Below are 25,041 nucleotides of genomic sequence, written 5' to 3'. Positions count from 1 at the left end.
ACTCGGTGTTGCCAGGCCGGGAAGGGAAACAATGGACCTTCCGGAGCAGGATGACACCCCCTCCCGCCACAATTCTGGAGCAGCAGCGTGGGAGGGAAGATGGAGGGGTCCACCCTGGGACCTGTTGGTCCGAAGCTCAGCCTGTCCCCCATCCCCGCCGGCGAACCTGAGGGGACCTGTGGCACTCCTGGAAGTCTAGGTGGTGGAAGGAGGGCTGACAGTGCTTCTGACTTCAGATAAACCTCCCCTCTAGGGGTGGGAAGTGCGATCTCTGTCCAGGCATCCCAGCTACACACACACAGGCCACTTGGGTTACAGGTTTAATGAAATCTAAAAGGCATGCGCGATCACGGTTAGAGATAGGGAGGCCCCGACAGGCTCTCTCTTTGCACCTCAATAGAAACGATGTGGTGTCCGGGTACCATGGCCAAGCCCAACACACGGGGTTCCCCAGCAGAGAAGGTATCTGGAAAGAAGGGTCAGAACATCAGGGAGGCCAGCCAGCGTCGGTCCCGCCCCTTTTGAGCCACGACTTCTAGCCTCCCAAAATAAGGGGTGCAGCCAGGCACTAAAGGGGAATTGCCTTGAGTGGGGCTCCACCGCATTCCCAGGCGGTGCATTCCCCGAGCACTGACCCGACGGCTTGAGGAACTCCTGCGCCGAGCCTAGGATAACATTGCAGTCGCGGTCGGTGCAGAGGAAGCAGCCGACCAGCGTCCGTCCGTCTGTCATGCGAATGCGCATGGTCTTGTTGAGCAGCGCCTGCAGCTGCTGCCGGGCGCGCGCCGCCGGCGAGTCCTCGCGCTCCCCGTCTGAGTCCTGCGCGGGGCAGTACACGCGCTCAGCCCGCGCCGCCGAGGCTGCTGCCCGCCCACGGAACCACAGCTCCCGACAGCCCGCGCGGCGCTCACACGAATCCTAGAGGCTGCCGGGAGCTGCAGTCCCCCCACCATCCCCCCATCTTGCTCCCCGACTGCCCCTCAATCTCGGAGCCCAAGCCCGCGCTAACCCCAGCGCTGGAGCTGCTTTGACGCCGGCTGCAACAGCCATTCTCCTCTCGTAGTAGCATGGTCGGCCCAGCTCCCGCCATTTCTTCCGGGGCCGCCTCCAGGCCCTTCAACTCCCTAAGAACCTTTCGGGTCCGGTGGTCTGAGATCTCGCGAGCTCTCCCGGCAGCTTTTCTTCCGCGAGATCACCTCTCCTCCTCCTCCTCCTCTTCTCTTCGGAAACTGCAGAGATCTCGCGAGCTTCTACCTTCCAGCGCTGTGTCTCACTGAGTTCTATTATGCCGGATGTATTAAGATATCGCGAGAAACTTTACCTCTAATTTTTACATGTTCTTTAAGAACCCTGGAATTTAGCAAGAATATATTTTTTCAGAATCGCACAACTCTCCCTTGTTTTTCTGCCTCGCGAAAAAGTCTGTCCTAAATATCCCCTGTAGCCCAGGCCAGTCTGAATTCTCCCCGGAGCTCCTGAGGACGTAACTCAATTATTTGAAAGCGGGAAGCAAACTACGTTTCCCATGGATCGACGCCACTCTTCGCCCACCCAGCGTTTGACCCCTAGACGGTGGCTGAAAAGGGACAATGGTTTCCATGTCAGCGGGTAAACGCTCTGGTCTTAGCTCCAGGATGAGGGAGGATGGATGTAGCAATGAGCGTGTGCTGAGGGGCGAGGAAGAAATTTAAAGGAGCCGGCTTCCAATAGAGCAAGAGCCATGCCACGCCGGGGCCTAGTTGCCGGGCCAGACTTTGAGACTTTCCGGCGTCGGTATTTCACGCCGGTTGAGGTGGCCCAACATAACCAACCGGACGACCTCTGGGTGTCTTACCTGGGATCCGTATACGACCTAACGCCGTTGGCACAAAAACACAAAGGTAAGGGCCACACTCGGTCCGCTGCGGGGTGTTTGTGGGTGCCTGGTTCTCGGGCGGCTAGCATTGACGGCGGCTGTGCCTTCCCAGGAGACCTGCTGCTGAAACCCATCGTGGAAGTTGCGGGTCAGGACATCAGCCACTGGTTTGACCCAAAGACCAATGACGTGAGTTCTGCCTGGTGTTGGGTGTGTGTGTGTGTGTGTGTGTGTGGCGGGGGAAGCACAGGAAAGGGGAGGATGGGGAGGAAAAAGAGGGGCCGAGCCCGAGATAGTGACTGCTCCCACCTCCCTCCCCCAAACCTGCTTTGAAGATCCGAATGTACATAGATCCGATGACTGGTGCCCAGAGATACCGCACCCCCCGGGGCCGCTTTCTGCATATCCCACCTCGGCTGCCTCGCTCCGACTGGGCCAATGATTTCGGGAAGCCCTGGTGGCAGGGGACGCGCTACGAGGTGGGTCGGCTGTCCGCCCAAACCCGGAACATCCGGATCATTAACACACTCACGTCGCAGGAGCACACACTGGAGGTGAGCACTGATGCCTGGGGGCAGGTTAGAGGGAGCTGGGAACCCCAGGCAATCTCCAAGCAGATCTTCAGGCCATCAGCTCTCCAAAACCGGTGAGAGCTGTATTTTCACCCCCTTTCAGGCGCAAGCCAGGAAAGCAGACCACCGGTCCCCAGTGGCTGGGCCACAGGGTGTAATGGACTCCTTTATGAGTTCAGGGCAGCAATTTATGTATCTTAGTGCTGGTGGTCCATGGAAACCTTACATGCTGTGTTTTGAACAGCAGATGCTATTGTGGGGATGAGGTTACGGGGCAGGGACATGACTGTGACCTTGAGGGCCGTCTATGAGAAGTGGCTGCCACACAGACGGGTAGGTCTTTAGTGCCATTCACTGCATGCTGGAGCTCCAGCTGCATTTCTGGGGCTGTGCAATGTCTGAAGCTATCTGCCAAGGGAGGCGCTCTGATCCCAGCTCATTTTTGGGGCTCTTGGCCTTTGTTTGGAGTGTGTGTGTGTGTGTGTGTGTGTGTGTGTGTGTGTGTGTTCCACCCAGAATTCTAGGAGTGGGGTGCTTTTGTGTTCTCCAGGTGGGGGCCCTAGAATCAATGTGGGAAATCCTACACCGCTATCTCCCCTATAATGCACATGCTGCCAGCTACACATGGAAATACGAAGGGAAGAACCTGAACATGGAATGTACCCTGGAAGAGAATGGGATCCGGGATGAGGAGGAAGAATTTGATTATCTCAATATGGATGGTACACTCCACACACCTGCAATACTGCTCTACTTCAACGATGACCTCACAGAGCTATAGGAAAGGAGATATGTGTTTATGTAGACTCAAGACATATTTTGAATTTGGCTGTTTCTGTGCCCTGTAGGAAAAGAGATGGGGTTGGGGTGGGGGAGTGCCTGGACCGAGACCTCCATTCTACTCTGGGAATTGACCTGTGGTTCCCATGCCCTTATGAAAGATTAAGGCCCTATTTCACAGGTCCATTATAATTTACTGAGAAAATTAGGGGGAATGTTAGAAGTTAATTTTTTAAAATGACATAAGAAGACAAAATATCTTGGGCTAAGGAGATGTAGAAGAGGATAGAGTTGAGGTAGAACTTTTTTTTAAATATATTTTTATTGATTTCAAAGAAGAAGGGAGAGGGAGAGAGAAACATCCATGATGAGAGAGAATCATGGATCGGCTGCCTCCTGCAAGTCCCCCACTGGGGATCAAGCCCACAACCCAGGCATGTGCCCTTGACGGGAATCGAACCTGGGACCTTTCAGTTCGCAGGCCAATGCTCTATCCACTGAGCAAAACCGGCTAGGGCTCAGGTAGAACTTTTTGATGATAAGAGAAAGAGAAATCCTATACAGGGATGAGGGATGGAATGACTTTTTTTTTCTTTTTTTTTTTTTTGGCAATGATGGAAATGGGATGGCTGCAGGAAGATGGTGTTTACAAAGCCAGGAATAGGAAATGTCTATCATTGGCCACACAAAACTGGCTAATCTCCCTTCTGAATAGTGTTTGCCAGTTGAAACCCAAGGGGAAGAAAGGAAGTGAATGGTTACCAGGGAATTCATTCGGTTTAGATATTATATTATGTGCTTTATACACTGTTTAGTATAACTACACATTACCACTATTTTACAGATAAGTCTTTTGTAGTTTAGCAAGATTTAATAGAACTAAGACAGACTAGTTAGTAATCAGGAGGTAAACCCAAGTCTGCTCAAAGTCCATGTTCTTTTCATTGTAAAGGGAATATCTCAATGTTCTAGGCTCATTACACAATGGGAACCTGCAGGCTTATTGTGCAGTCAGCTGTTTTGTTCTGCAGCTATTAGCAGAGGTATGCAGAGACAGATAGGAGGCAGTGAGGTTCAGTGTTAGCTGAGCAATAGCTATTGAGACTACTTCTTGATCCCATAGCACAATTTTTCTTCTGACGTTTTCAAGGCAAAGAGGTGGGTATATGCTGGTTCCAGGAAAAACTAGAGTTGGGCCTTTGGAGTGGGACACTTTGGATGGTGGAGCAAAGGGAGGCAAGTAGCACAGTATGGGCCTGCACCTCTTAGGGAATGTGAGGATGCAGGGTTGACTTTGCAAGATATTGTTTCTACAATAAGGGACTTGACAGGGTAATGTAAAGAGAGGAGCTAATTAAGTAAATATTCCTGAGGACCAAAAGAGAACTGGATTTGGTCCCATTTAACATAAGCAGGGAAGGAGAATGAGAATAACAGGGGAATTTCCTGATGGTAACAGGCAAACAAGAAGCAGAGGGGATAGTGCATCCTCCTGACATGGGCCCAGAGCAGACAAAGGTGGCCCCTGTGAGACATTGGGTGGGCTGCATAGGAGTTGTGTTTTTTTAAATGTTTTTATTGATTTTAGAGAGGAGAGGGAGAGAAACATCAGTGATGAGAATCATTGATTGGCTGCCTCCTGCATGCCCCCTCCTGGGGATTGAACTCACAACCTGGGTATGTGCCCTTGACTAGAATCGAACCCAGGACCCTTTAGTCCGCAGACTGACACTCTATCCACTGAGCCAAACCAGCTAGGGCCATAGGAGTTTTTTGAAGGGCCAACTATGAAAGGCATGGACGAAGGTGGAGACATCTGTTTTGGCTTCAGCAGTACCTGAACACAAGGTGAGGATTGAGGGATTCTTTTAGTCCCATGTATTGCTAGAGTCCATGAATTACCAGAATCATTTTGATGTTTAATCAACTCTACAGTTGTTTTGTGTGCATCATGTTTGCCCAGTTAAATCCTAAACTATTTGAGAACCAAAGCTATGTTGTTGTTGTAGGCCTATGCATCCTCAGGACCTATGGCTATGGGATCTGTCCCTCTTCCAGAGTCTCCTACTTCAATACCCGTTGCCAGAAACACATCCCTCTCCTCACACAACCAGTCACTCTCCAAGTAGACTATAACTCCTAAATATCTCTGGAATCCATCTTCCTTTTTCCAAGCTATCATCACCTCTGGGTTAAAATTATGGATGTAATTGGCTGGCTGGCTGGCTGGCTAGCTGGCTGCTAGACTCTATCATTAGAGCATTAATCGTGTCCAACTCGTTTCTTGCTGTATTCCAAGTGTTAGGCACACAGTTGCTGCTCAATAAATTTTGATTGAATGAACTCAAATGTCAAGTGAATTCATTTGTTTATAATAACCAGTGAATGGGATGTTGCATCCTAGGAGGCAAGGTGGGGGCCAAGAAATAGGATGTCTGGGACCTGTGCTACAGTCTCTATCCACAGGTTTCTCTTTCCTTGCTCTCCATAGATTTAAGATCAAAAATTATTCCATGAGGTTCTTCCTCTCACCAGCTTTTTGGAGTAATCTGTCATTTCCCATATGGCCACTAGGTGGCTGTAACTGCCTACAAAGTCAGGGAGGGGACTGGAGGAGGGAAAACACTTGCAAATTCTAGGGGTTAGGATTAAAGATGGCCCTTTTGAAATTTATAGGTGGGAGGGAAGGATCTGAAAAAAAGGAAAAACTACCAGGCCATTATTCAGTTAGCATTAGGTTTATTCCGGTTTTTGTTTTTCCTGCAAGCACATGCCGGGAAAGGAATGTACAGTAGTTTGAGAAATAAAGTTCAGCCCTGACCTGTGTTCTCCGTGGTTAGAGCCTCGCACTGGAGAGGAGCAGATTCCATTTTTGGTCAAGGGCATATACCTGGCTGCAGATTTGATCCGCTGGTCAGGACATGCAGAAAGCAACCAACAGACGTTTCTCTCTCCTGACCCCTCCTCCCCCTTCCACTCTTTCTAAAGGTCAGTGGAAAAAATATCCTGGTGTGAGAATAAACAAAACAAAAAAATATTAATTAATGTTTAAAAAATCATGGGATAAGTAGAGGATCTGATTACAGGTGTGGGTATGCATGGGGTGAGGCATGGAGCTATGGAAGGAATAAAGACCACAGATTTTTAAGGTAATAGAGTGCATTTGTTTATTAATATTTACTTTTTGGGGTGGGGGGCTATAAAGCTTCCCACTGGGCACTACTGTGTTCCCTAAATGTCCAAACTGGATGTCTGTATGAAGAGTATGTAAATAATGCCTTGGCCTAAAACTTGTAAACAGAACAGTGAGTACAGGGTCTCTGTTCTGGTGGGAAGTGGGGGGCAGAATATTGAAAGCTGCCTTTCCACAGTAAATCATAGCAGCTTCAAAGGACTCAATTGGCAAATATTTCCCACAAGTCTCGGCCCTATATACATACATCACTAGGGGTAATAAAAAGGGTGGGGGTTTTTTGTTTGTTTTTTAATGTTCCTTGCAGGAAGCTTGCCTGCTCAATGGGATAAAACACACACAAAAGAGAAATGAAAATTGTACCTCATAAAGGACCAAATTATGTTGTTGAAAAGTTTCCAACCTCATGGCAAATCACAGGTGGATTCTTAACCTGGACCTACAGAAATGGTTTCTAAATATTGTGTGTATGTGTACAGATGTGTATTATTTTGAAGAAAGGTGCTATAATTTCCATCAGTCTCTCAAACTGGACCAACCTCTCCTGCCCCTGAACAGTACACACACACATACACACAAGTATTTTAAAGATACCCTCCCTGTTCCTCCCCTCAGCCCTAGCTGGTTTGGCTCAGTAGATAGTGTGTCAGCCCACGGACTGAAGGGTCCCAGGTTCGATTCCAGTCAAGAGCACGTACCTCGAAACCCGTCCCGGTTAGGGCACAAGTGGATGTGTCTCTTTCACATTGATGTTTCTCTCTGTCTCTCCCCTTCCTTCTACTCTCCCTAAAACTCAATGGAAAAATATCCTCGTGGGTAAGGATTAACAAAAAATAGACCTTCAAAAATAAAATATGAAAGGTGACGATATAGTGTCATCCTAGGATTCCTGGCACTTGTCTCAATAGTCTACCTCAACCTGTTATATCTGTGTTCCCATGGCAGCAATTCCTAAAGATTTACTCTTTGGGGCATAGTTTATGATTAGTCTGAAACATTTTACTACTGTCTTAAATTCTGGCCTGGATGTACCTTGGAGCTGAGTGAGGGGATCTATCATTTGTGCTTATGATCACAACACCCAGTCATGACATCAGGGTCAGGTTAATGCACCCAGCACCACAGCTGAGTTTACGGTAAACCACACAGATGTTTCATGTTGGAAGAACAGCCACTTTATGATGGACCAGCAGGAGCATACGGAGATTTTGTTGTAGAAAAAGCAGATAATTTGAAATCTGAATAATCTGGAAGTAAAAGATTAGGAGGAATTCAAAATACAAATAGATACGCAGTCCAAGTACTGAGTATTCTAGGCACATGGGAAACACTAAAAAAAAAAAAAAAAAAAAAAGGCTGGGGAGTGGGAATAAGTGAAGTCAGACCACTGCAGTGGGGTCAGAGGTAAAGAAGATTGAGATGAGGAACAAGATGGCAGAGAGACTGCTAGAATTAAATCTCTTGCCAGACCGGTTTGGCTCAGTGGGTAGAGCATCAGCCTGCGGACTGAAGGGTCCCAGGTTCGATTCCGGTCAAGGGCATGTACCTTGGTTGCGGGCACATCCCCTGTAGGAGATGTGCAGGAGGCGGCTGGTCGATGTTTCTCTCTCATCGATGTTTCTGACTCTCTGTCCCTCTCCCTTCCTCTCTGTAAAAAATCAATAAAATATATTTTTTAAATCTCTTACTGGGAACAGCTCAGCTCCTGCCCTTTGGGAGCTTAATGTTTAGTGGGAACTTGGACATCCAGCTTCAATCATCTGAAGCCATATAATGCCTGGCCAAGAGTACAAGAAATACATGTTTGTTTCAGGAATGAATGGCACACGTTACCCCCACTATTTAAAATGACTGAACTCACGAGCCAAATAGATTCAGATAATGTGGTATCCCTTGCTTTTTGCCCACTCTCACTATTTGGAGGAGCTGAAGAGACCTGAATAATATCATTTGTGCTGGTAAATTCTTCTAATCCTTCTATAGAATAGTAAGGAAGATGAACTATTCCCTTGCCCTTAATAAACAGCCTAGAGGGTTGATATTACTCCACCATAGTTGAGAATGTATTTGGTTGAAAGTAACAGAAGGCTGACTGCTGGGGCTTAACGATGAGGGGTTAATTTTTCCTCACATAGCGTGTTTGTGGTATAGTGACTCCACTAGATAATTCATTAACATCTCAGGTAGCTCCTGTTTTTGTTCTCATGTTTATGGTCTTTGGGGCTGTTCTCCTTCTAGCCTGGATTTTGGGCAGGAAGGAGGAAAAGAAGAAGGAAGAAAGGGCAATGCCTATATTAAGCAAAAAATTTCCCAGGCATCCTTAGCAGACCTTTGACTATGTCTCATTGGTAAGAAATACATTACACAATAACCCCTAGCTGCAATGGAATCTGGGACAGGATTTTATATTGACATCCACAACAAAAGCAGGGTCCACTACTGTGGAAGGAGAGAATGGATACTGGACAGGAACTAGTGTGAACATGCTATTCATCCATTCATTAACAAAAAATTATTAAGCACTTTGTGCCAGGCACCGTTCCACATACTGGAAATACAGCAGTGAAAGTGACAAGTAAGTCTCCTGCTTTATTGGGACTTATACTCTGGTGGGGAAACAATAAACAAGTAGACATTTCAGACAGTACTGAAAGCTATATACTATATTCGTATATGTATGTATATAAATACCTATGTAAACACACACACACTCACACACAAATACCAAAAGTACTATAAAGACAAAAACTAGAATCACATGAGAAGAATGGTGGAACGATCAAGGCTTGTCTGAGATGATCACAAAGATTGCTCTGTATTACCTATAAATCTGCATTTACCTGCATTATCACTTAATCCTCACAACAAACTTAAGTCCTATTTTATTTACACTGAAGAAAAAAGGAAATTGAAGCACAGAGAGGTTAAGTAATTTGCGAAAGGTCATACAGTTAGTAAGTAGCAGAGGTAGGCTTTGAACCAGATAGTCATAGGCCACCCACAATTACCGAGTGGCACCACCTCCCTGCATGATAAACATGGGATGCTGTTCCAGTTACCTATCCCTGCTTAAGAAAACCATCTCAAGACTTAATGGCTTAAAACAATCATCATTTATTTTGCTAATGAACCTGTAATTCGGGCAGGGTTTAGTGGGATAGCTCATTTCCACTCCAAAAGGTGTCAACTGCGTGGATTGCTGGAAGCTGGAGGATTCACTTTCAAAATGGCTCACTCACATGGCTGGCAAGTTGATGTTGGCTCTGGGTTCTTCTCCATGCAGGCCTCTATGTGGGGCAGGACGGGCTCCCTCATAGCATGGGGGCTGGGTTCTAAGAGCAAGTATCCCAAGCGAGCCAAGAGGAAGCTGAATCACCTTGTATCACCTTGCCTCAAATCCAAGGGAAGAGAACTAGACCTCACTTCTCAGTGGGAAGAGTGTCAAAATTATTTTGTAATTAAGAGCATTTTGGATGTTGAATATTATGATGGCCATTTTTGGAAAATATAACGAACCAGATGCATTGGAGGCAAAAGGAGGGATATCCAAATAGTCTGGGGTGTGGATGGAGAAGTGGTCTTTGAAGGGTTGTATGTAGGAGGTGGGAGTCGATACTTGAGTAGAGCCTTTTTTGAAAACCTAAGTTGGAATCCTGACCCCACCTCCCATTTATTCAATTCATTAATATAATACTGAGCATCTAGTGTCATGTAGTGCTGGACCCTGTGAATACACTAATTAATAAGACAATTTCTGCCCCCAGAAGCTTATAGTTTAGTGGGACATTCAGGGAAATTTGTGAGCCTCTTGTCATCTTGCTTTCATTTGTACACAACAGCCCAGAAAAGCCGAAAAGTTTCCTCTTTGAAGTCTGCCAAGACTTCCCATTCCTCTTAAGAGGATGTAGGGACGCCCTTACTGTCATCCACAAGTGCTGATTTGGCTCCTCCATGCTCTTCTGTCTTCCACAACGGCCTTTACGTTCCTGGAATCCCCCAAAGCACCTTTCTGCCAGGGCTTTCTCATATGCTGTTCCTCTACATGGAACAACATTCGTCTCCCCTCATCATTTGGCCAACTCCTGCTGCTTAAAGTCTTTGCTTAAATGGTACTTTCTCTGAGAAGTCTTTCCTGATCCCTTCAATTATAACAAATCTTTTATCACACCCTCTCAGGCTGCCCTAAAACATCGTAAGTTACAATTCGAATATTTAGCTTTTTGCTTTTGCTTTTGTATTTTTTCTTTTTTTAAAAAAAATACATATTTTTTAATTGAATTCAGAGAGGAAGGTAGAAGGAGAGAAAGATAGAATGATGAGAGAGAATCGTGGATCAGCTGCCTCCTCCACACCCCACACTGGGGATCCAGCCCGACCAGAATTGAATCATGACCTCCTGATTCATAGGTCGACGCTCAACCATGGAGCCACACCAGCTGGGCTTTCCCTTTATTTTATTATTATTTTTCTATCGCCATTTATCCCCCATAGACCCACTTCCACCTCCACCCACTCCCCTACCTCCCCCACCACAGTCACCACACTGTTGTCCGTGTCCATGAATTCTTTTTTTCTCAATCAAATATTTAGTTTATTGTTTAATGTCCATCTTCCTTCCTTCTGAGACTAAAGTTCTAGGAGGGCAGGGACCACATCCCTAGCCCAGTGCCCAGCCCAGAGCAATTAATCAATGTTAATAAAATTAACAAATATAATGTGGTGAATGCTACAAAAGGGCTAAGTATGAAATGCCTCAAGAACACCCAAACCCAGTCTGGGGAGATCAGGGAAAGCTTTTTGTCGAAGCATCATCTCAAACTGAGACCTGAAGGACACGGATGAGGTAGCCAAGTAAAGAGGAAGAAGAGGGTAAAGAGAAAGAATAAATGGCATAAAAGCAGTTCAGAGGTGAGACAGTGTGTGGAGAGCTCAGAAGCAGAAATGCAAAGAGGAGGAAAGCTACGAGGAGACGGGAGGTCCTGAAAGGATGGACAATGAGAGACATTAGAGTCAGACCAGGTCATGGGAGGCTTTGTAAACCAGGTTGTGTTTGTGTGTTTTTTATTTTATTATTATTATTTTTTTAAATATAGTTTCTTGTTTCAATCATGAGATATTGTAATAACACAGGAACTTCATTGTTTTCATATGACTTTTTCTTTTTTTAAAATATATTTTATTGGATTTTTTACAGAGAGGAAGGGAGAGAGATAGAGAGTTAGAAACATCAATGAGAGAGAAACATCGGTCAGCTGCCTCCTGCACACCCCCCACTGGGGATGTGCCCGCAACCAAGGTACATGCCCTCGACCGGAATCGAACCTGGGACCTTTCAGTCCATAGGCTGATGCTCTATCCACCGAGCCAAACCAGCCAGGGCTTGTGTGTTTTTTAAAAAGATATAGTCCACATACTATAAAATTCACCATTTTACAGTATATTCAGAGTCAAGGATTTTATACAGAATGGCATGATAAGATTTGCATTTTTAAAGTGACTTGACTATGTCAAGAGAATGGATTGGAGGGAAGAAAAAGTGAGGGGAAGAATGTGGAGACAGAGTCTAATGCTAGTGCAGCAGTCCAGGAAAGCAATGAAGGTCGCTGGAACTAAGTTAGTGGCAGTGGGGATCAGAGAATATGACCTGAAGTTAAGAAAGAATTGTACAACTCAGTAATTTACTGAAGGGAGTCTGGGACATAAAGAGCAGCCAAGGATGACACCCAAGTTTCTGGACAGCATGACTGAGATGATAAGTCCACTGATGGAGAAAGGGAATGCTAGAAGAGGAATCTGATTGGAGAGGAAGATGATCTATTTTTAGTTAGCTGTATGAAGTAACTTTGGGCATGCAAATACAGATGTCTAGATCTTACTGGATATATGACACTAGATCCTGAAGAGAGCTCTGGGCTAGAGTTATAGGTATGTGAATCATCAGCAGAATAACTAATGCTAAAGTCAAAGATAAGATCACTTCAAGAATGAAATGTGATCTGAGTAGAGGGCCTGGGAGGAACAAGATCTAAAGCAGGGGAGAAGGAGACTCCGGAGGAAGAGCCAGCGCGGTGAGAGACCCAGGAAAATGGTGCCATGGAAGCAAGGGAGAGGATACGTGAGAGGACGGAGTGGTAAACAGTGTGAAAACTTACATAGAGGTCAAATAAGATAAGGACCTGAGTTTCCATAATTCAGCAAACAGCAAAATGGTGGTGTATTAGAGTTGTAGTTGGATGACATATGAATGGGATATCCACTGAAGAAATCCAACTGCAGAAGGGAGGGGTGTTCTGGCTTTGAACCATGCACAGAATCCTTTCCTTCCTTTAGTTTCCATTTAACCATAAAATATAGATAACAGAAGTACAGTGTCACTAAGGGCAATAGGCATAAACCGGGATATGACCACTTAAAAAGAAGCAACCTCCAGTGTTGTTAAGATTAAAATAAAATATGGGGAAATGCCCAGCAGTATAAATGGTCCTTGGAACAGGCACAGGAAAATTTTAGGGTTTTTTCGCTCTCCGTGCGCTAGCCCCTCTTTATTTAGTAATGAATGCTTTCCTTGGGATATCCCGAGATTTGGCATTATTAGGCATCCAGGTAACATTTGCCTTGATTAGAAAATCAGTAGGCCATATCTGTGACTAACATTTGGTTTTCTGATCTAACAATAGTGTTTGTGGCCTGGCTGAAATGACTCAGTGGTTAAGCTTCAACCTATAAATGAGGAGGTCAAGGTTCGATTCTGGGTCAGGGCACATGCCCCAGTTGCGGGCTCGATCCCCAGTAGGGGGCGGGGCGTGCAGGAGGCAGCTGAACAATGATTCTTTCTCATCATTGATGTTTCTCTCTCTCCATCTCCCTTCCTCTCTGAAATCAATAAAAATATATTTTTTAAGTGTTTGTGCCTCCATTAGGAAAATTATTTGCATTTAGTAAAATGTGAGTTGTTTCATATCATGCTGGAGTTTTGTTTATTTACATAAACCTAAAGCAAGGAAAATGGCCCAACTATTGGGATAAGAGTAACTAAAATCAGCATCTTACTTCTTCAATTTAATGTGCTATCATAACTCTGATCATGAATTCCCTCACCTTACTATTATCTTAAGTGAATCTCTCTGAGAAATGGCTAATATTAAGTAAACTTGATTGTTTAGAATAATAGCTACCAATTATTGAGTGCCTTATAGTTAGAACTTTATGTAAGTTAGTTCAGGTTTGTTTTTGTTTTTTAATCTTCACCCAAGGATACTTCCATTGATCTTTAAAGAGAAAGACAGAGAGAAATATCGATGTGAGAGAAAAACATTGATTGGCATCCCAACCAGGGCTCAGGCCAGAGAGGATCTTTCAACTAAGGTATGTGCCTTTGACAGGAATCAAAACTGGGACCCTTCAGTCCGCAGGCCAACGCTCTATCCATTGAGACAAACTGGGTAGGGCTAAGTTAGTTCAGTTTATCCTCACTACAACCATGTAAGGTAGGCATTAATATCCTTGTTTTACAGATGAAGGAACTGAGCTTGCCCAGGTTCACCGTTAGTGACAGAACTTGGATTCTAGGTGCTACTAGACTCCAAAACTCAAACTCTGATGGAGGGAGTGAGTAACTTCATTATTTGGCTTTGGAATATAATATAGGAGTTACACAATTTTGGAATATAGTCTAAAATGCTCCTTGTCTGGAGAGCTAGATGGTGGAAGGCCCAAGAGTGAGCAGAAGTGCAAGAGGAAGCCAGCTTGGAGCCAACATTCACCATGACAAAACTATAACTTAAAATACAGTTAATCAGCTGGGAAAGGTGTCAGGGCAATTTTGCTGAAACAACTGGGCCTTGATAATAGATGGAAAGCAAGGCACTTCTACCTAGTTAACAGAAAACTATTGAGAAATCGTTGCCCAGACTGGGTGGCTCATTTGGTTGGGTGTTGTTCAGGGCACTAAAGGGTTGCTGGTTCGATTCCGTGTCAGGGGACATACCCAGGTTTCTGGCTCAATCCCCGGTGGGGGGTGTGTAGGAGGCAGCCAATCCAATCCGATGTTTCACTCTTCTCTCTATCTCTCTCTTTCCCCCCCATTCCCACCCTCCCTTCCATTCTCTCTTTAAAAATCAATTAAAAAATTCTTAAAAAAAAAAATTGCAGGTTCAGTTCCTGGTCAGGGCACATATCTAGTTATGGATTCAATCCCCGATTGGGGTGCATATGGGAGGCAGCCGATCGACGCCCCCCCCCCTTCCTCTCTCTCTAAAATTAATAAAAAAGCATATCCTTGAGTGAGGATTTTTTTTTAAAGTAGCAGTTACAAGGCAATGTCAAAAGGGGGAAATGTTTGGTGTTTGCCAGAAGCAGAATGGAGAGAAAGGTTTCTGGTTAGGAAGTCGAGGGCAGAACTGAGCTAGGTATCAATTTTCAGTGAATGGGTGGAAGGATCAGGAGGTAAGCAGATGACAGTGAGGAAGTAGAACTGGGTATACAGCGAGCCTTTTCACACAAAATGGGGGAATGTGGAAGCAAACCCTGGAGATAAAGAAATTCCCTCAGGTATGTGGTCTGTTTTCAGAGTTATTTTCCATATTACTTTAAACTATCTTTTTGGAACTACCCAACTTTATGAACAAATGTTTGATATTCACTATCTACAATTGTCTCTTTCTATATATTTTTAAAATTAATTTTTAAAAGTTTTCTTTTTACTATAGAATATGTGCTCTTCACAAAAATTCCAGGTAGAGAAGTATAAAGATGCAAAACAAAAATAATTCTTATTTCTATCACTTAGGAGAAACAACTATTAACATTTTAACCACATCTTTTTATTATTTTCCTTCATGGTTGAGATAATACTATATATATGATATTATATTGTTTTATGCAATTAAAATTAGATCACAAGCATTTGCTCATGCCATTTTATCAATGTGGCAAGAGGTTAATCAGATCAGTTAATTTAAGTGAAGAAGTTATATACAGGGAAGGGCAGAAGTAGGTTTACAGTGTGAGTATGTGAAGCACAGTTTATTCTTATATTACTATTATTATATTATTTTCCACATGAACAACTGTAAACCTACTTTTGCCCCACCCTGTATGGGTATTCATTATAGTCCTTTAAAAAAATTTTTTTTAAAAAATTGATTTCAGAGAGGAAAAGAGAGGGAGAAAGAAAAACATGATAAGACAGAATCACTGATTGGCTGCCTCCTGTACTGGGATTGAGCCAGCAACCCAGGCACATGCCCTTGGCTGGAATTGAACCTAGGACTCTCCAGTCTGCAGGGTGATGCTCTATCCACTGAGCCAAACTGGCTAGAACTGGCTAGGGCTCATTGTAATCCTTCAACTTTTCTATAGGTTTGAATTTTTTTTTTTTTAATTAAGAAGTTACAGATGAGAAGGGAACTAACCTTGAAGAAAAAGCAAAGGAATGACAACACAAAATTCAGGGTACTAGCTGGGTAGGGGCAGGAGAGGAATGTGGAATATGGAAGATCATCTGAGGCTCTAAAGATCTTACTATTGTTATATTTATTAAACCAGATGATGGATACATGTGTTCATTTTAATATTCGTGGTTGATCTATGGTATATATATCAGCCATGGGCAAACTACGGCCCGCGGGCCGGATCTGGCCCGTTTGAAATGAAAAAAACTAAAAAAAAAAAAAAGACCGTACCCTTTTATGTAATGATGTTTACTTTGAATTTATATTAGTTCACACAAACACTCCATCCATGCTTTTGTTCCGGCCCTCCGGTCCAGTTTAAGAACCCATTGTGGCCCTCGAGTCAAAAAGTTTGCCCACCCCTGATATATATATATATATATATATACACACACACACACACACACACACACACACACACACACACACTCTAGAGGCCCAGTGCACGAATTCATGCATGGGTGGGGTCCCTCTGGGTGGCCTGCAGGGATCGGGCTGAAACCCGCAGTCCAACGCCACCTGTAGCTCCTACCTGCCACTCTCGCTCCTGCTCATTCTGGCCCCCTGTGCCTGCCGCAGGCTCACACCCAATCAGTCCCGATCAGGAGAGGCTCACGATGCCACGGCAGCGCTCACTTGCTCGCCAGCCATGAGCCCTGCCTCTGGCGCCCTCTCAAGGGGAGTGGCCTGTGGGATTGAGCTGAAACCGGCTCTCTGACAACCCTCAAGGGGTCCTGGATTGCGAGAGGGCACAGGCCAGGCTGAGGGACCCCACCAGTGCACGTGCACGATCAGGCTGGGGATGGATTACAGGAGGGCTCTAGGGCATGTCTGGTCCATCTTGCTCAGTCCTGATTGGCTGGACCCCAGCAGCAAGCTAACCTACCAGTCGGAACATCTGCCCCCTGGTGATCAGTGCACATTACAGCAAGCAGCTGAGCAGCCTTAGCATATCATAAGCATATTATGCTTTGATTGGTTCAGTTGTTCTGCCGTTTGGTCTATTTGCATATTACCCTTTTATTATATAGGATATTATTTGAACCTATGAAACAGTCCCCAATAGATGAGGTTTTTGTTAAAAACCTCCATGAGCAATATTTTAATGGTTTCTTCATAACTTTCATTGCTATGTAACTTCCTCACCCAAACTAGCTGATAAATATAATACTTTTCTCAGTTTGCAGTCTCCTTTTTTAAATTGAGATACAACTTATATACCATAAAATTCACTACTTTAAAGTGTACAATTCAGGAGTTTTTAGTATATTTACAAGGTTGTGCAGCTATCACCAATACTTAATTCCAGAATATTTCATCACTGCAAAAAGAAATCCCATACCCATTAGCAGTCATTCCCCATTCTCCTCTTCCCCCATCCCCTGACAACCGATTATCTATTTTCTATCTCTGTAAATTTATTCTGGACCTTTCATATAAATGGAATCATACAATATGTGTTCTTTTGTGTCTGGCTTCTTTCACTTAGCATGATGTTTGCAAGGTTCATCCATGTTGTAGCATAATATTAGTACTTCATTCTTTTTATGGTTGAATTGTATGGACATACTATATTTTTGTTTATTCCTTAGTTGATGGACATTTGGGTTGTTTTCACTTTTGGATTATTATAAGTAATGCTCCTATGAAGATTCATATACAAGTTTTTTAGTATGTTTCAATTCTCTTGGGCCTAGGACTGAAATTATTGGGTCATATGGAACTCTGTATTTAACTTTTAAGAAACTGTCAGTTGGTACTCTTCTTTTTAAAAAAAATATATTTTATTGATTTTTTACAGAGAGGAAGGGAGAGAGATAGTTAGAAAAAGACTGATGAGAGAGAAACATCAATCAGCTGCCTCCTGCACACCTCCTACTGGGGATGTGCCCGCAACCAAGGTACATGCCCTTAACCAGAATCGAACCTGGGACCCTTCAATCCGCGGGCCGGTGATCTATCCACTGAGCCAAACTGGTTACAGCAATTGTTGGTACTCTTCTTAACCTCCATGAAGCATCTAGCATCAATTATTATACTTCCCTCTGGAACTGTCTTCTTGCTTTACCACAATAACACAAGCTGGTGTACCTACCACTTTAACAATTTCCATATTTTTCTTTGGCTTCTCTTCTCTCCCCTTCATTCTTCAAAGTTCCTCCATGGTTCTGGCCTCTACTCGTCACTTGATATACTAGCAATCCTTATCCCTTAAAGAGGTACCAACACCTACTATAATTTTCTATCATAAACTTACCATTCTAGTCAGATGAGGTCCACATACTACTTGCTAAGTACTTTCTTACTCAATCCAGACTGCCCTTCTTCCTCCTCTCTGCTATATAAATCTTATTTATCTTTTGGGCCTACTTCAAATACAAGTGCACATGAAAATTCTACACTTGTTCCCCTTCCCCCTACAAGATTTTTCTTCTCTGCATGCTCAGATTTTACAGCCCATAGCAATAATCACTACCACATATTGTTTAACTTTCTGTGTGTTTATATGTCTGATCTCAAAAAGTGTCTCTCCTCTTTCCACCTAGCTAATCCTTTGGTCACTAAAACATTGTATAGAAGTGTAAAAAGTCATCATCTTTCTCTTGCTCTATAAAATCATGAAAATATATTGTTAAATATATAAGCATGCATATATATATAAGTATTATATACTTATTACACATAAATATAGTGTATTACACATTTACTCTGTATAAAAATATATATAAGAAGTATATATTCTCAGAACAAAGAACAGACCTTACCACGGAAGGACAGGTGGCAACCTTACTTAGCTATTTTGGGAACCACTGGCTTAGATGACTTTCCATCTCTAATTCCATGATATCCTCAGCATTTACATGCCTTTTCATTATTTAAAAAGACAACTAGGAATCTCTTTAACACCTCCTTGCGTAGAAAATAGTAGATTGCAAAGTGCTTTTTCAGTTCTTCTATCTGCTTTGTTGCACGAGTTCATGTCTGTGCTCTATTAATCATTCTCATTGGTTCCCTCCATCAAGATTTTAGCCTGGGCCCTGACTGGTTTGGCTCAGTGGATAAAGCATCGGTCTGCGGACTGAAGGGTCCCAGGTTCCATTCCGGTCAAGGGTATGTATCTTGGTTGCGGGCACATCCCCAGTAGGGGGTGTGCAGGAGGCAGCTGATCAGTGTTTCTAACTATTCCTCTCCCTTCCTCTCTGTAAAAAAATCAATAAAATATATATATTTTTAAAAAGATTTTAGCCTGGGTCCATAGACTTCAGAGTATTCACGACACCATGAAAACATATGTGATATTTTGTATATTTACTGGTTTTCTGGGGGAAGGGTTTATAACTTTCTATGATCCAGAAAAGGTTAGAAACTATTGCTCTGTATAAGTTTCTTGCTTTTGCTTTATATAAATAATTTTATTATTGGCTTTGAAGTCCCTTACAATGTTTTCCTTTGTGAGGGGGCATCTAATTTCTGGTTTGCATTTGACAGTTGTATGCCTTAGTTCCTTGTTCTCACTATAATAGTCTTCTCATTAAAACAAAAAACTTTTGCCCTAGCTGGTTTGGTTCAGTGGATAGGGCGTCAGCCTAGGAACTGCAAGGTCCCAGGTTTGATTCCGGCCAATGGCACATGCCTGGGTTGCAGGCTCAGTCCCCAGTAGGGGGGCGTGCAGGAGGCAGCCAAACAATGATTCTCTCTCATCATTGATGTTTCTGTCTCTCTATCCCTCTCCCTTCCTCTCTAAAATCAATAAAAATATATTTTTTAAAAAATAACTTTCTTCTCTACCAATCAGTTATATAGTATTTTAATTCTTTTCATTTTTTCAAGTACAGGAAGATAGCAAAAGGCACATAGTGGGACCCACATTGAAAATGACAGGGAGGGAGACAAGCAGCTGGAGAAAGCGAGACACACAGGCACAGATAAAGGCCCAGGGACAGACCGAACAGGCAGGTAAAGACATAGAGAGGAACCTGGAAACAGAGACACAAGAACGGAGCAGACAGCGAAGGATGGCAGGAAAAAACTCAGGCTGGCAAGGAAAGGAAGGAGCTGACTGACAGGCAGGCAAGGTCACCAAGAGGAACAGAAACAGAAAAACAGAAAGGAGTAGAGAGAAAGAAGGCAGGCAAAGAAAGGAAAAAACAATAAGGAAAGAAAGAAGACATGACAGTGGCTTATAGTACCCAGTAATATAATTTATAATTTAAAAAGTGCTATCACATACGTGTATTATTGCAGGCAGACAGGGAGAATCCAGCAGACAGATGGGGTGATGGAGGGATAGAGGTCAATCAGACAGAAGAGAGGGAAGGTAGCCAAACAGAAAGAGAGGCTAGAATGGAGCCCAAGACAGATAGTTAAGCGGAGAGACAGAACTAAGAAAAGAGAAGTGAGAGAGGGAAAGACAGGCGAGAGGCACAGAGATGGAGGCTGAAACCGTTCAATTCAGGAATACAGGCAGTAAAAAGCAGAACTGAAAGAACATTGTATATGAAAGTTTTACCATCACCTTTCTGAAGAGACTTGGATGGAGGCTATATCTTTGTTTCTCCCAACGAGTTATAACACCTCCAAGATGGCATGTGAGAGGAGTCAAAGGAAGGATGAAAAGGGAGAAAAGCTTTAGTAAAAAGCCAAGTTTTTAGACTAGGAGGAAGACAAACTTCTTGGGCAGGCCTAGATCAACAGCCAAAGAGTGCTGCTAAACCTAAAGGATCTAGATCCATATACTTTTACAAGAATTAGTATAGATGTGGAAAAGGTAGAGCGGGCCTGTATCTACTCTGTGTAGATGTAAGCTCAGCTTACAAACTGTCTGTACTTATTAAATTGTACCCACATTTGTATGGCATTTTTCAGTACTACCAGTGCTTTTCTCAATTAATATATACTTCAGTGATGAAAAGACCAGCAGGGGTGGGCTGTCACCAAGACAACTTATTATGTAGAGTAGAACAGGAGATGAGAGCAAGCCCTTCCTAAGAGCCCCTCAGGTACTGGTAATAAAAGCATGTGACTAGCAACCAGTCAATAAAAAAGACAAATGCCACCCGGCCGGCGTGGCTCAGGAGTTGAGCATCAACCTATGAACCAGGAGGTTATGGTTTGATTCCTAGTCAGGGCACATGCCCAGATTGCGGGCTCAATCCCCAGCCAAAGATTCTCTGTCATCATTGATGTTTCTATCTCTCTCTCCCTCTCCCTTCCTCTCTGAAATCAATTAAAATACTTTAAAAAAAAAAAAAGACAAGTGTCATAAAGTAGAATAAAAAGACAAGAGGCAAGAGATGGTACGCCCAGTGAAATAGGAAGCAGTCCTGACAGACTAGAAGAGGAAGAAGCATTCAGCAGAACTAGGAGAGAAGTAGGAAAAAGTGCAGCAAAAAGCAAGCAGACATATATATGTAGACTCTTTTCTGGAACAATATCCAAGAAATATGAAGTAGTGACCAACTCTGAGGGAAGAACTAAGGACAGGGGGAATAGCAAGAGAGGCTTACTCTTCACAGGACATTTTTAGTACTGAAAACATTTTAGACCATGTGCATGTACTGTCTATTTAAAAGTTGATTAAAAAACTAAGAAGAAAAAGGAAAGCAAGCCAAGATGTGGACGGCAGAGCCAGCACAACGGCAGGAAGACAAGGAAAGGCTGGGAAAATGGCAAAAAGACTGAGGCAGACTGACTGTCTGAGGAACCAGAAAGACAAAAAGAAAAAGAGACAAATGAAATGGAAGTAATCAATGAGAGAAGGCAAGGGACATGGCAAGAAGGCAGATAAGACTTTGGAGTAATGGGTTCACTGAGAGGTTTGGGGTAGAGAGCCCATCATCATTGATGGGATGCTGAGATAGAGGAAGCCAAGGGAGAAACAGCTGATAAGCAGATAGACTAAAAAGATACAAGCATTGCCCTAGCCAGTTGGCTCAGTGGACAGAGCGTCAGCCTGCGGACCGAAGGGTCCCAGGTTTGATTCTGGTCAAGGGCACAGGCCTAGATTGCAGGCCTGATCCCGAGTAGGGGGCATGCAAGAGGCAACCGATCAATGATTCCCTCTCATCATTGATGTCTCTATCTCTCCCTTCCTCTCTGAAATCAATTAAAATATATTAACAACAAAAAAAATACGAACATTAAACAGTGGGATAGCAGCAAGCAAGAAGGGAAGAAGACAGACATAAAGGGAGACCAAAAAAATCATGAACTTAACAGGCATAAATAAAAGGAGGAACAAGTAGAAGGGTAAGATTGAGACAAACCAATACAGGGAGCCATGGCAAGGCCTGGAAGGTAGACAAACCAAGACTAAAAAAGTGATAGAGACAGGCAGGCGGGGAGACAGATGGCTAAAGAGAAAGTGGTGGGCAAACAGCCAGAGAAGCAGACAGACAACCAGGGAGAGGAATAGGCTGGCAGCCAGTCAGGGAGGAGCAGACCGGCAGGCAGGCAGACAGACACCATAATAGGAGTAAGCAGGTAGAGAGACAGGCGGAAACAAGGATAGAAGAAGAAAAATCAAGAAGTCAGTAGGGAGAGAAGAGAGCAGGAGAAGCAGGCAGGAAGAGGGGGAGATGGATAAGAGGAAGAATCAGGCAAATTAACAGATCTGTATGCAAAGCACACTCGTGAGAATGATGAATGTTTGTACAGGGATGCACACAGCCACCTTTGGCCACCCACACCTGCAGCTCACGGCACATGTGGCCTGATCCCCAGCAGAAAGAGGCACCCAGCACAGAGGGAGAGGGCACAGAGGCAGAGGCTGTGGTGCACATGATGTGGAGGGCTGTCAACAGACACATGAGGACACTCTCCCCAGACACACACAGCGGGGCCAGAGAGGGGAGAGTCAGGCAGACAGACATGAGGAAGAGGCACATGCAGTCCGATCCTGGAAGACAGAAGTAAACAGAATGCAGACAGACATGGATAGTTGTTTAGAGGTATAGAACCTGAGGGTCAAAGGGATGAGTGAAAAATAAAGTCTCAGTGAAAAATAAAGACAGATCCCAAGAAGCCCATATACAGAAAAAAGGGAATACTCAGACCGACTAGGAGAAGAGAGACTATGAGGAGATAATATGATCAAATGGAAGAGGGATAAGAGTTAGACTCACAGGAATGATATGGGAGCAGAGGCAAGATAATCCCTAAGGCCAGCTTAAGAAAAAGATGGAAATCAATGCTCAATAAAGTACATTAGTGTGTGTGTGTGTGGGGGGGGGGGCAGCGTGATACATGAATAAAGAACATTTTAGCCTCTTAAGCAAAAATCTGCAATGCTCCTGGTCACTAATACGCTGTGGTTGCTGCCTCCTACCCGCTCTCTGAAGGTGCTCCTGCACGCCGCGGAGGTTGCTGGGTGCCGGCACCCATACTTAAGATATAGGGAGATAACCCAGAAGAGCAATGATTCCACAGACAGGGTGGGAAGCAAAGGGCAAAATGAGATGAGAAGGATAAGAGGAAAGAGAGTAAGAAAAGGATGGTAAGAACAAAAAAGCGTGGAACCGGGCTATTCGCCCTTTCTCTGCTAGCGTTGCTCAGCCGGCAAATTTTATTTTACGGCTCCTCCGATCAAGTCTCTGGATGAGAAAGCTACTTTTTGACTCGTTTTCAATCTCCCATTTGATTCCGGGTACCATGTTAAAGATAAACACTGGGCACAGTTGAAAATCAAGGGTCAGAATCAGATGAAAATGGGAGTGTAGTCCCCTACCTCTTTTTTTTTTCTCGGTTCCAGTTACTTTTCTGTCAGGGTACCTCAGTTCTTCCACTTTGTCAGTGTTGGAGATCATGGAAGAAGGGAAATACACTGAAACAGGAGAAAAGAGAAAGTCATTTCACAGTCTTCAGACTCGATTATTTCCCCTTTATTCTAAAAATCTGTTCCATTTACCCCTAAATTCATTTCCTAAGTGAGATGATTTTTATATTCAAGCAACTGGGGAAGGGACGGGCAAGGTAACAGAGAAGAGCGAAGGTAAAATATACAACAATAATATTAATCCCTGCAAAGGCTGGGCAAAGGGGAGAATCAAACATGGACTCCTTTAAAAAAAAAAAAAGAAAAGAAAAAACACCTCAATCATTGTATCTCTTCATATCTCTCCCCCCCCCCCCAAGTCACTGGGATTTCTACCACTTTTTAAAAGAAAGGAAAATCCCGCATCCCGTCTCGCTGAAAAGATAGGTACACAATTAACCGCGTTTTGACTTCCATGAGGTGTGTAGACACAGTTATATATAAACATATATTTCATCTTTTTCCTTTTCAATGCCTGAAGGGGAAGAAAAAAAAAAAAAAACCCTTCACATCAAACCACTCCCTTCTGAAGTATTCAGGGAAGAAAAAAAAGCGCTTTTCTTCAGAGAAGGGAGGTGGGGAGGAAGGGACTAGTGAAGAACAGAAGAAGAATTACGCGTAGTTGGACTAGTATCTAACTAGTTAACCTTTAACAATTTATGCTGATGTCAGACTGAGCATGAGTACTGATTAGTGCCCCCCCAGATCTGCTTATGGGGGCGCCGGCCCAGCAGCCATTTTTGTTTTATGCAGAAACCCTGCCCCCCCCCCCCCCCCCCGCGCTCCCTCACACTCACTCAGGACGCGGGCGCCTCTATTAATCTGTGCACTAATCAGTTATGGAAAAGGGGAGAAATTGGTGGGTTTCTGGGTAGGAGCCTGGGGTGGGGGTGCAACAGGGAGGAGGCCGGGCCGGGGCGAACATGAAATATTAAGCCAGCCATTTTGTCTGAAAAGGGGATTTTCCCCCCTCTCCCTGTCTTCACGGAGGGGGTGGCGGTGCTGCAGGGGGGGTTGTTTTAAAAATAATTTCCAGGCGGCCATCTTAGTGCCTCAGCTCTGAGAAATATCTCTGAGCGCCCCCCTCAGAATTTAAATATATTTAAAGTGACGGGGAGGGGGGCAGAGGGAAGTCGAAAACTTTTATATATATATATATATTTTTTTTTTCTTCTTCTTCTTCTTTTAATCCTCCTTTCTTGTTCTCTTGGAAGGAGAGAAGAAAAAAAGTCTCTCTTCAATTTTTTCCAAGAGCCCGTTTTTGGGTGGTTCGGCCCCCTCCTCAGCCGGCGGCCCCGCGGGCGGGAGCTCTGGGGGGGGCGCCCCGGGGGCCTGGGGGGCCGGGGAGGCTGAGGAGGAGGAGGCCGCCGCCAGGC

The 25,041-nt window shown here is 44.1% G+C and overlaps 2 protein-coding genes across 5 annotated transcripts; one reads left to right on the top strand and one right to left on the bottom strand.

The window, feature by feature from the left end:
- Window positions 1-307: 307 nt before the first annotated feature.
- Window positions 308-23,660, bottom strand: NAA38 (N-alpha-acetyltransferase 38, NatC auxiliary subunit). 3 transcript variants are annotated; one of them, XM_081109221.1, is made up of 4 exons: window positions 23,579-23,660; window positions 1,010-1,350; window positions 636-819; window positions 308-466 (listed from the first exon to the last, which is right to left on the bottom strand). In XM_081109221.1, exons 2-4 carry the CDS (start codon window positions 1,088-1,090, stop codon window positions 354-356), a joined length of 378 nt encoding a protein of 125 aa, XP_080965347.1. In that variant the 5' UTR covers window positions 1,091-1,350; window positions 23,579-23,660; the 3' UTR covers window positions 308-353. The 3 variants fall into 3 exon arrangements, with proteins under 3 accessions (XP_080965347.1, XP_080965346.1, XP_080965348.1); XM_081109220.1 differs by lacking the exon at window positions 23,579-23,660 and adding an exon at window positions 1,835-1,965; XM_081109222.1 differs by lacking the exon at window positions 23,579-23,660 and having other exon boundaries at window positions 636-885; window positions 951-1,350.
- Window positions 1,568-5,548, top strand: CYB5D1 (cytochrome b5 domain containing 1). Of its 2 annotated transcripts, XM_081109214.1 has the most exons (4): window positions 1,568-1,880; window positions 1,968-2,044; window positions 2,191-2,409; window positions 2,978-5,548. In XM_081109214.1, exons 1-4 carry the CDS (start codon window positions 1,721-1,723, stop codon window positions 3,206-3,208), a joined length of 687 nt encoding a protein of 228 aa, XP_080965340.1. In that variant the 5' UTR covers window positions 1,568-1,720; the 3' UTR covers window positions 3,209-5,548. The 2 variants fall into 2 exon arrangements, with proteins under 2 accessions (XP_080965340.1, XP_080965339.1); XM_081109213.1 differs by having other exon boundaries at window positions 1,654-2,044.
- Window positions 23,661-25,041: the final 1,381 nt, after the last annotated feature.

The sequence above is a fragment of the Myotis nattereri genome (assembly GCF_964212035.1).
Source record: "Myotis nattereri genome assembly, chromosome: 16".
Classification (NCBI taxonomy): domain Eukaryota; kingdom Metazoa; phylum Chordata; class Mammalia; order Chiroptera; family Vespertilionidae; genus Myotis; species Myotis nattereri.
The sequence above is the reverse complement of the archived record's forward strand: the minus strand, read 5'-3'. Positions and strand labels throughout refer to the sequence as shown.

Coding starts and splice junctions, on each gene's coding strand:
- NAA38 (XM_081109221.1), bottom strand. CDS start 1,090: ATGGCGGGAGCTGGGCCGACCATGCTACTACGAGAGGAGAATGGCTGT. Junction 820..1,009: donor AAAGCAGCTCCAGCGCTGGG/GTTAGCGCGGGC, acceptor TGCCCCGCGCAG/GACTCAGACGGGGAGCGCGA. Junction 467..635: donor GGAGTTCCTCAAGCCGTCGG/GTCAGTGCTCGG, acceptor CCTTCTTTCCAG/ATACCTTCTCTGCTGGGGAA.
- CYB5D1 (XM_081109213.1), top strand. CDS start 1,721: ATGCCACGCCGGGGCCTAGTTGCCGGGCCAGACTTTGAGACTTTCCGG. Junction 2,045..2,190: donor TTGACCCAAAGACCAATGAC/GTGAGTTCTGCC, acceptor CCTGCTTTGAAG/ATCCGAATGTACATAGATCC. Junction 2,410..2,977: donor CGCAGGAGCACACACTGGAG/GTGAGCACTGAT, acceptor TGTGTTCTCCAG/GTGGGGGCCCTAGAATCAAT.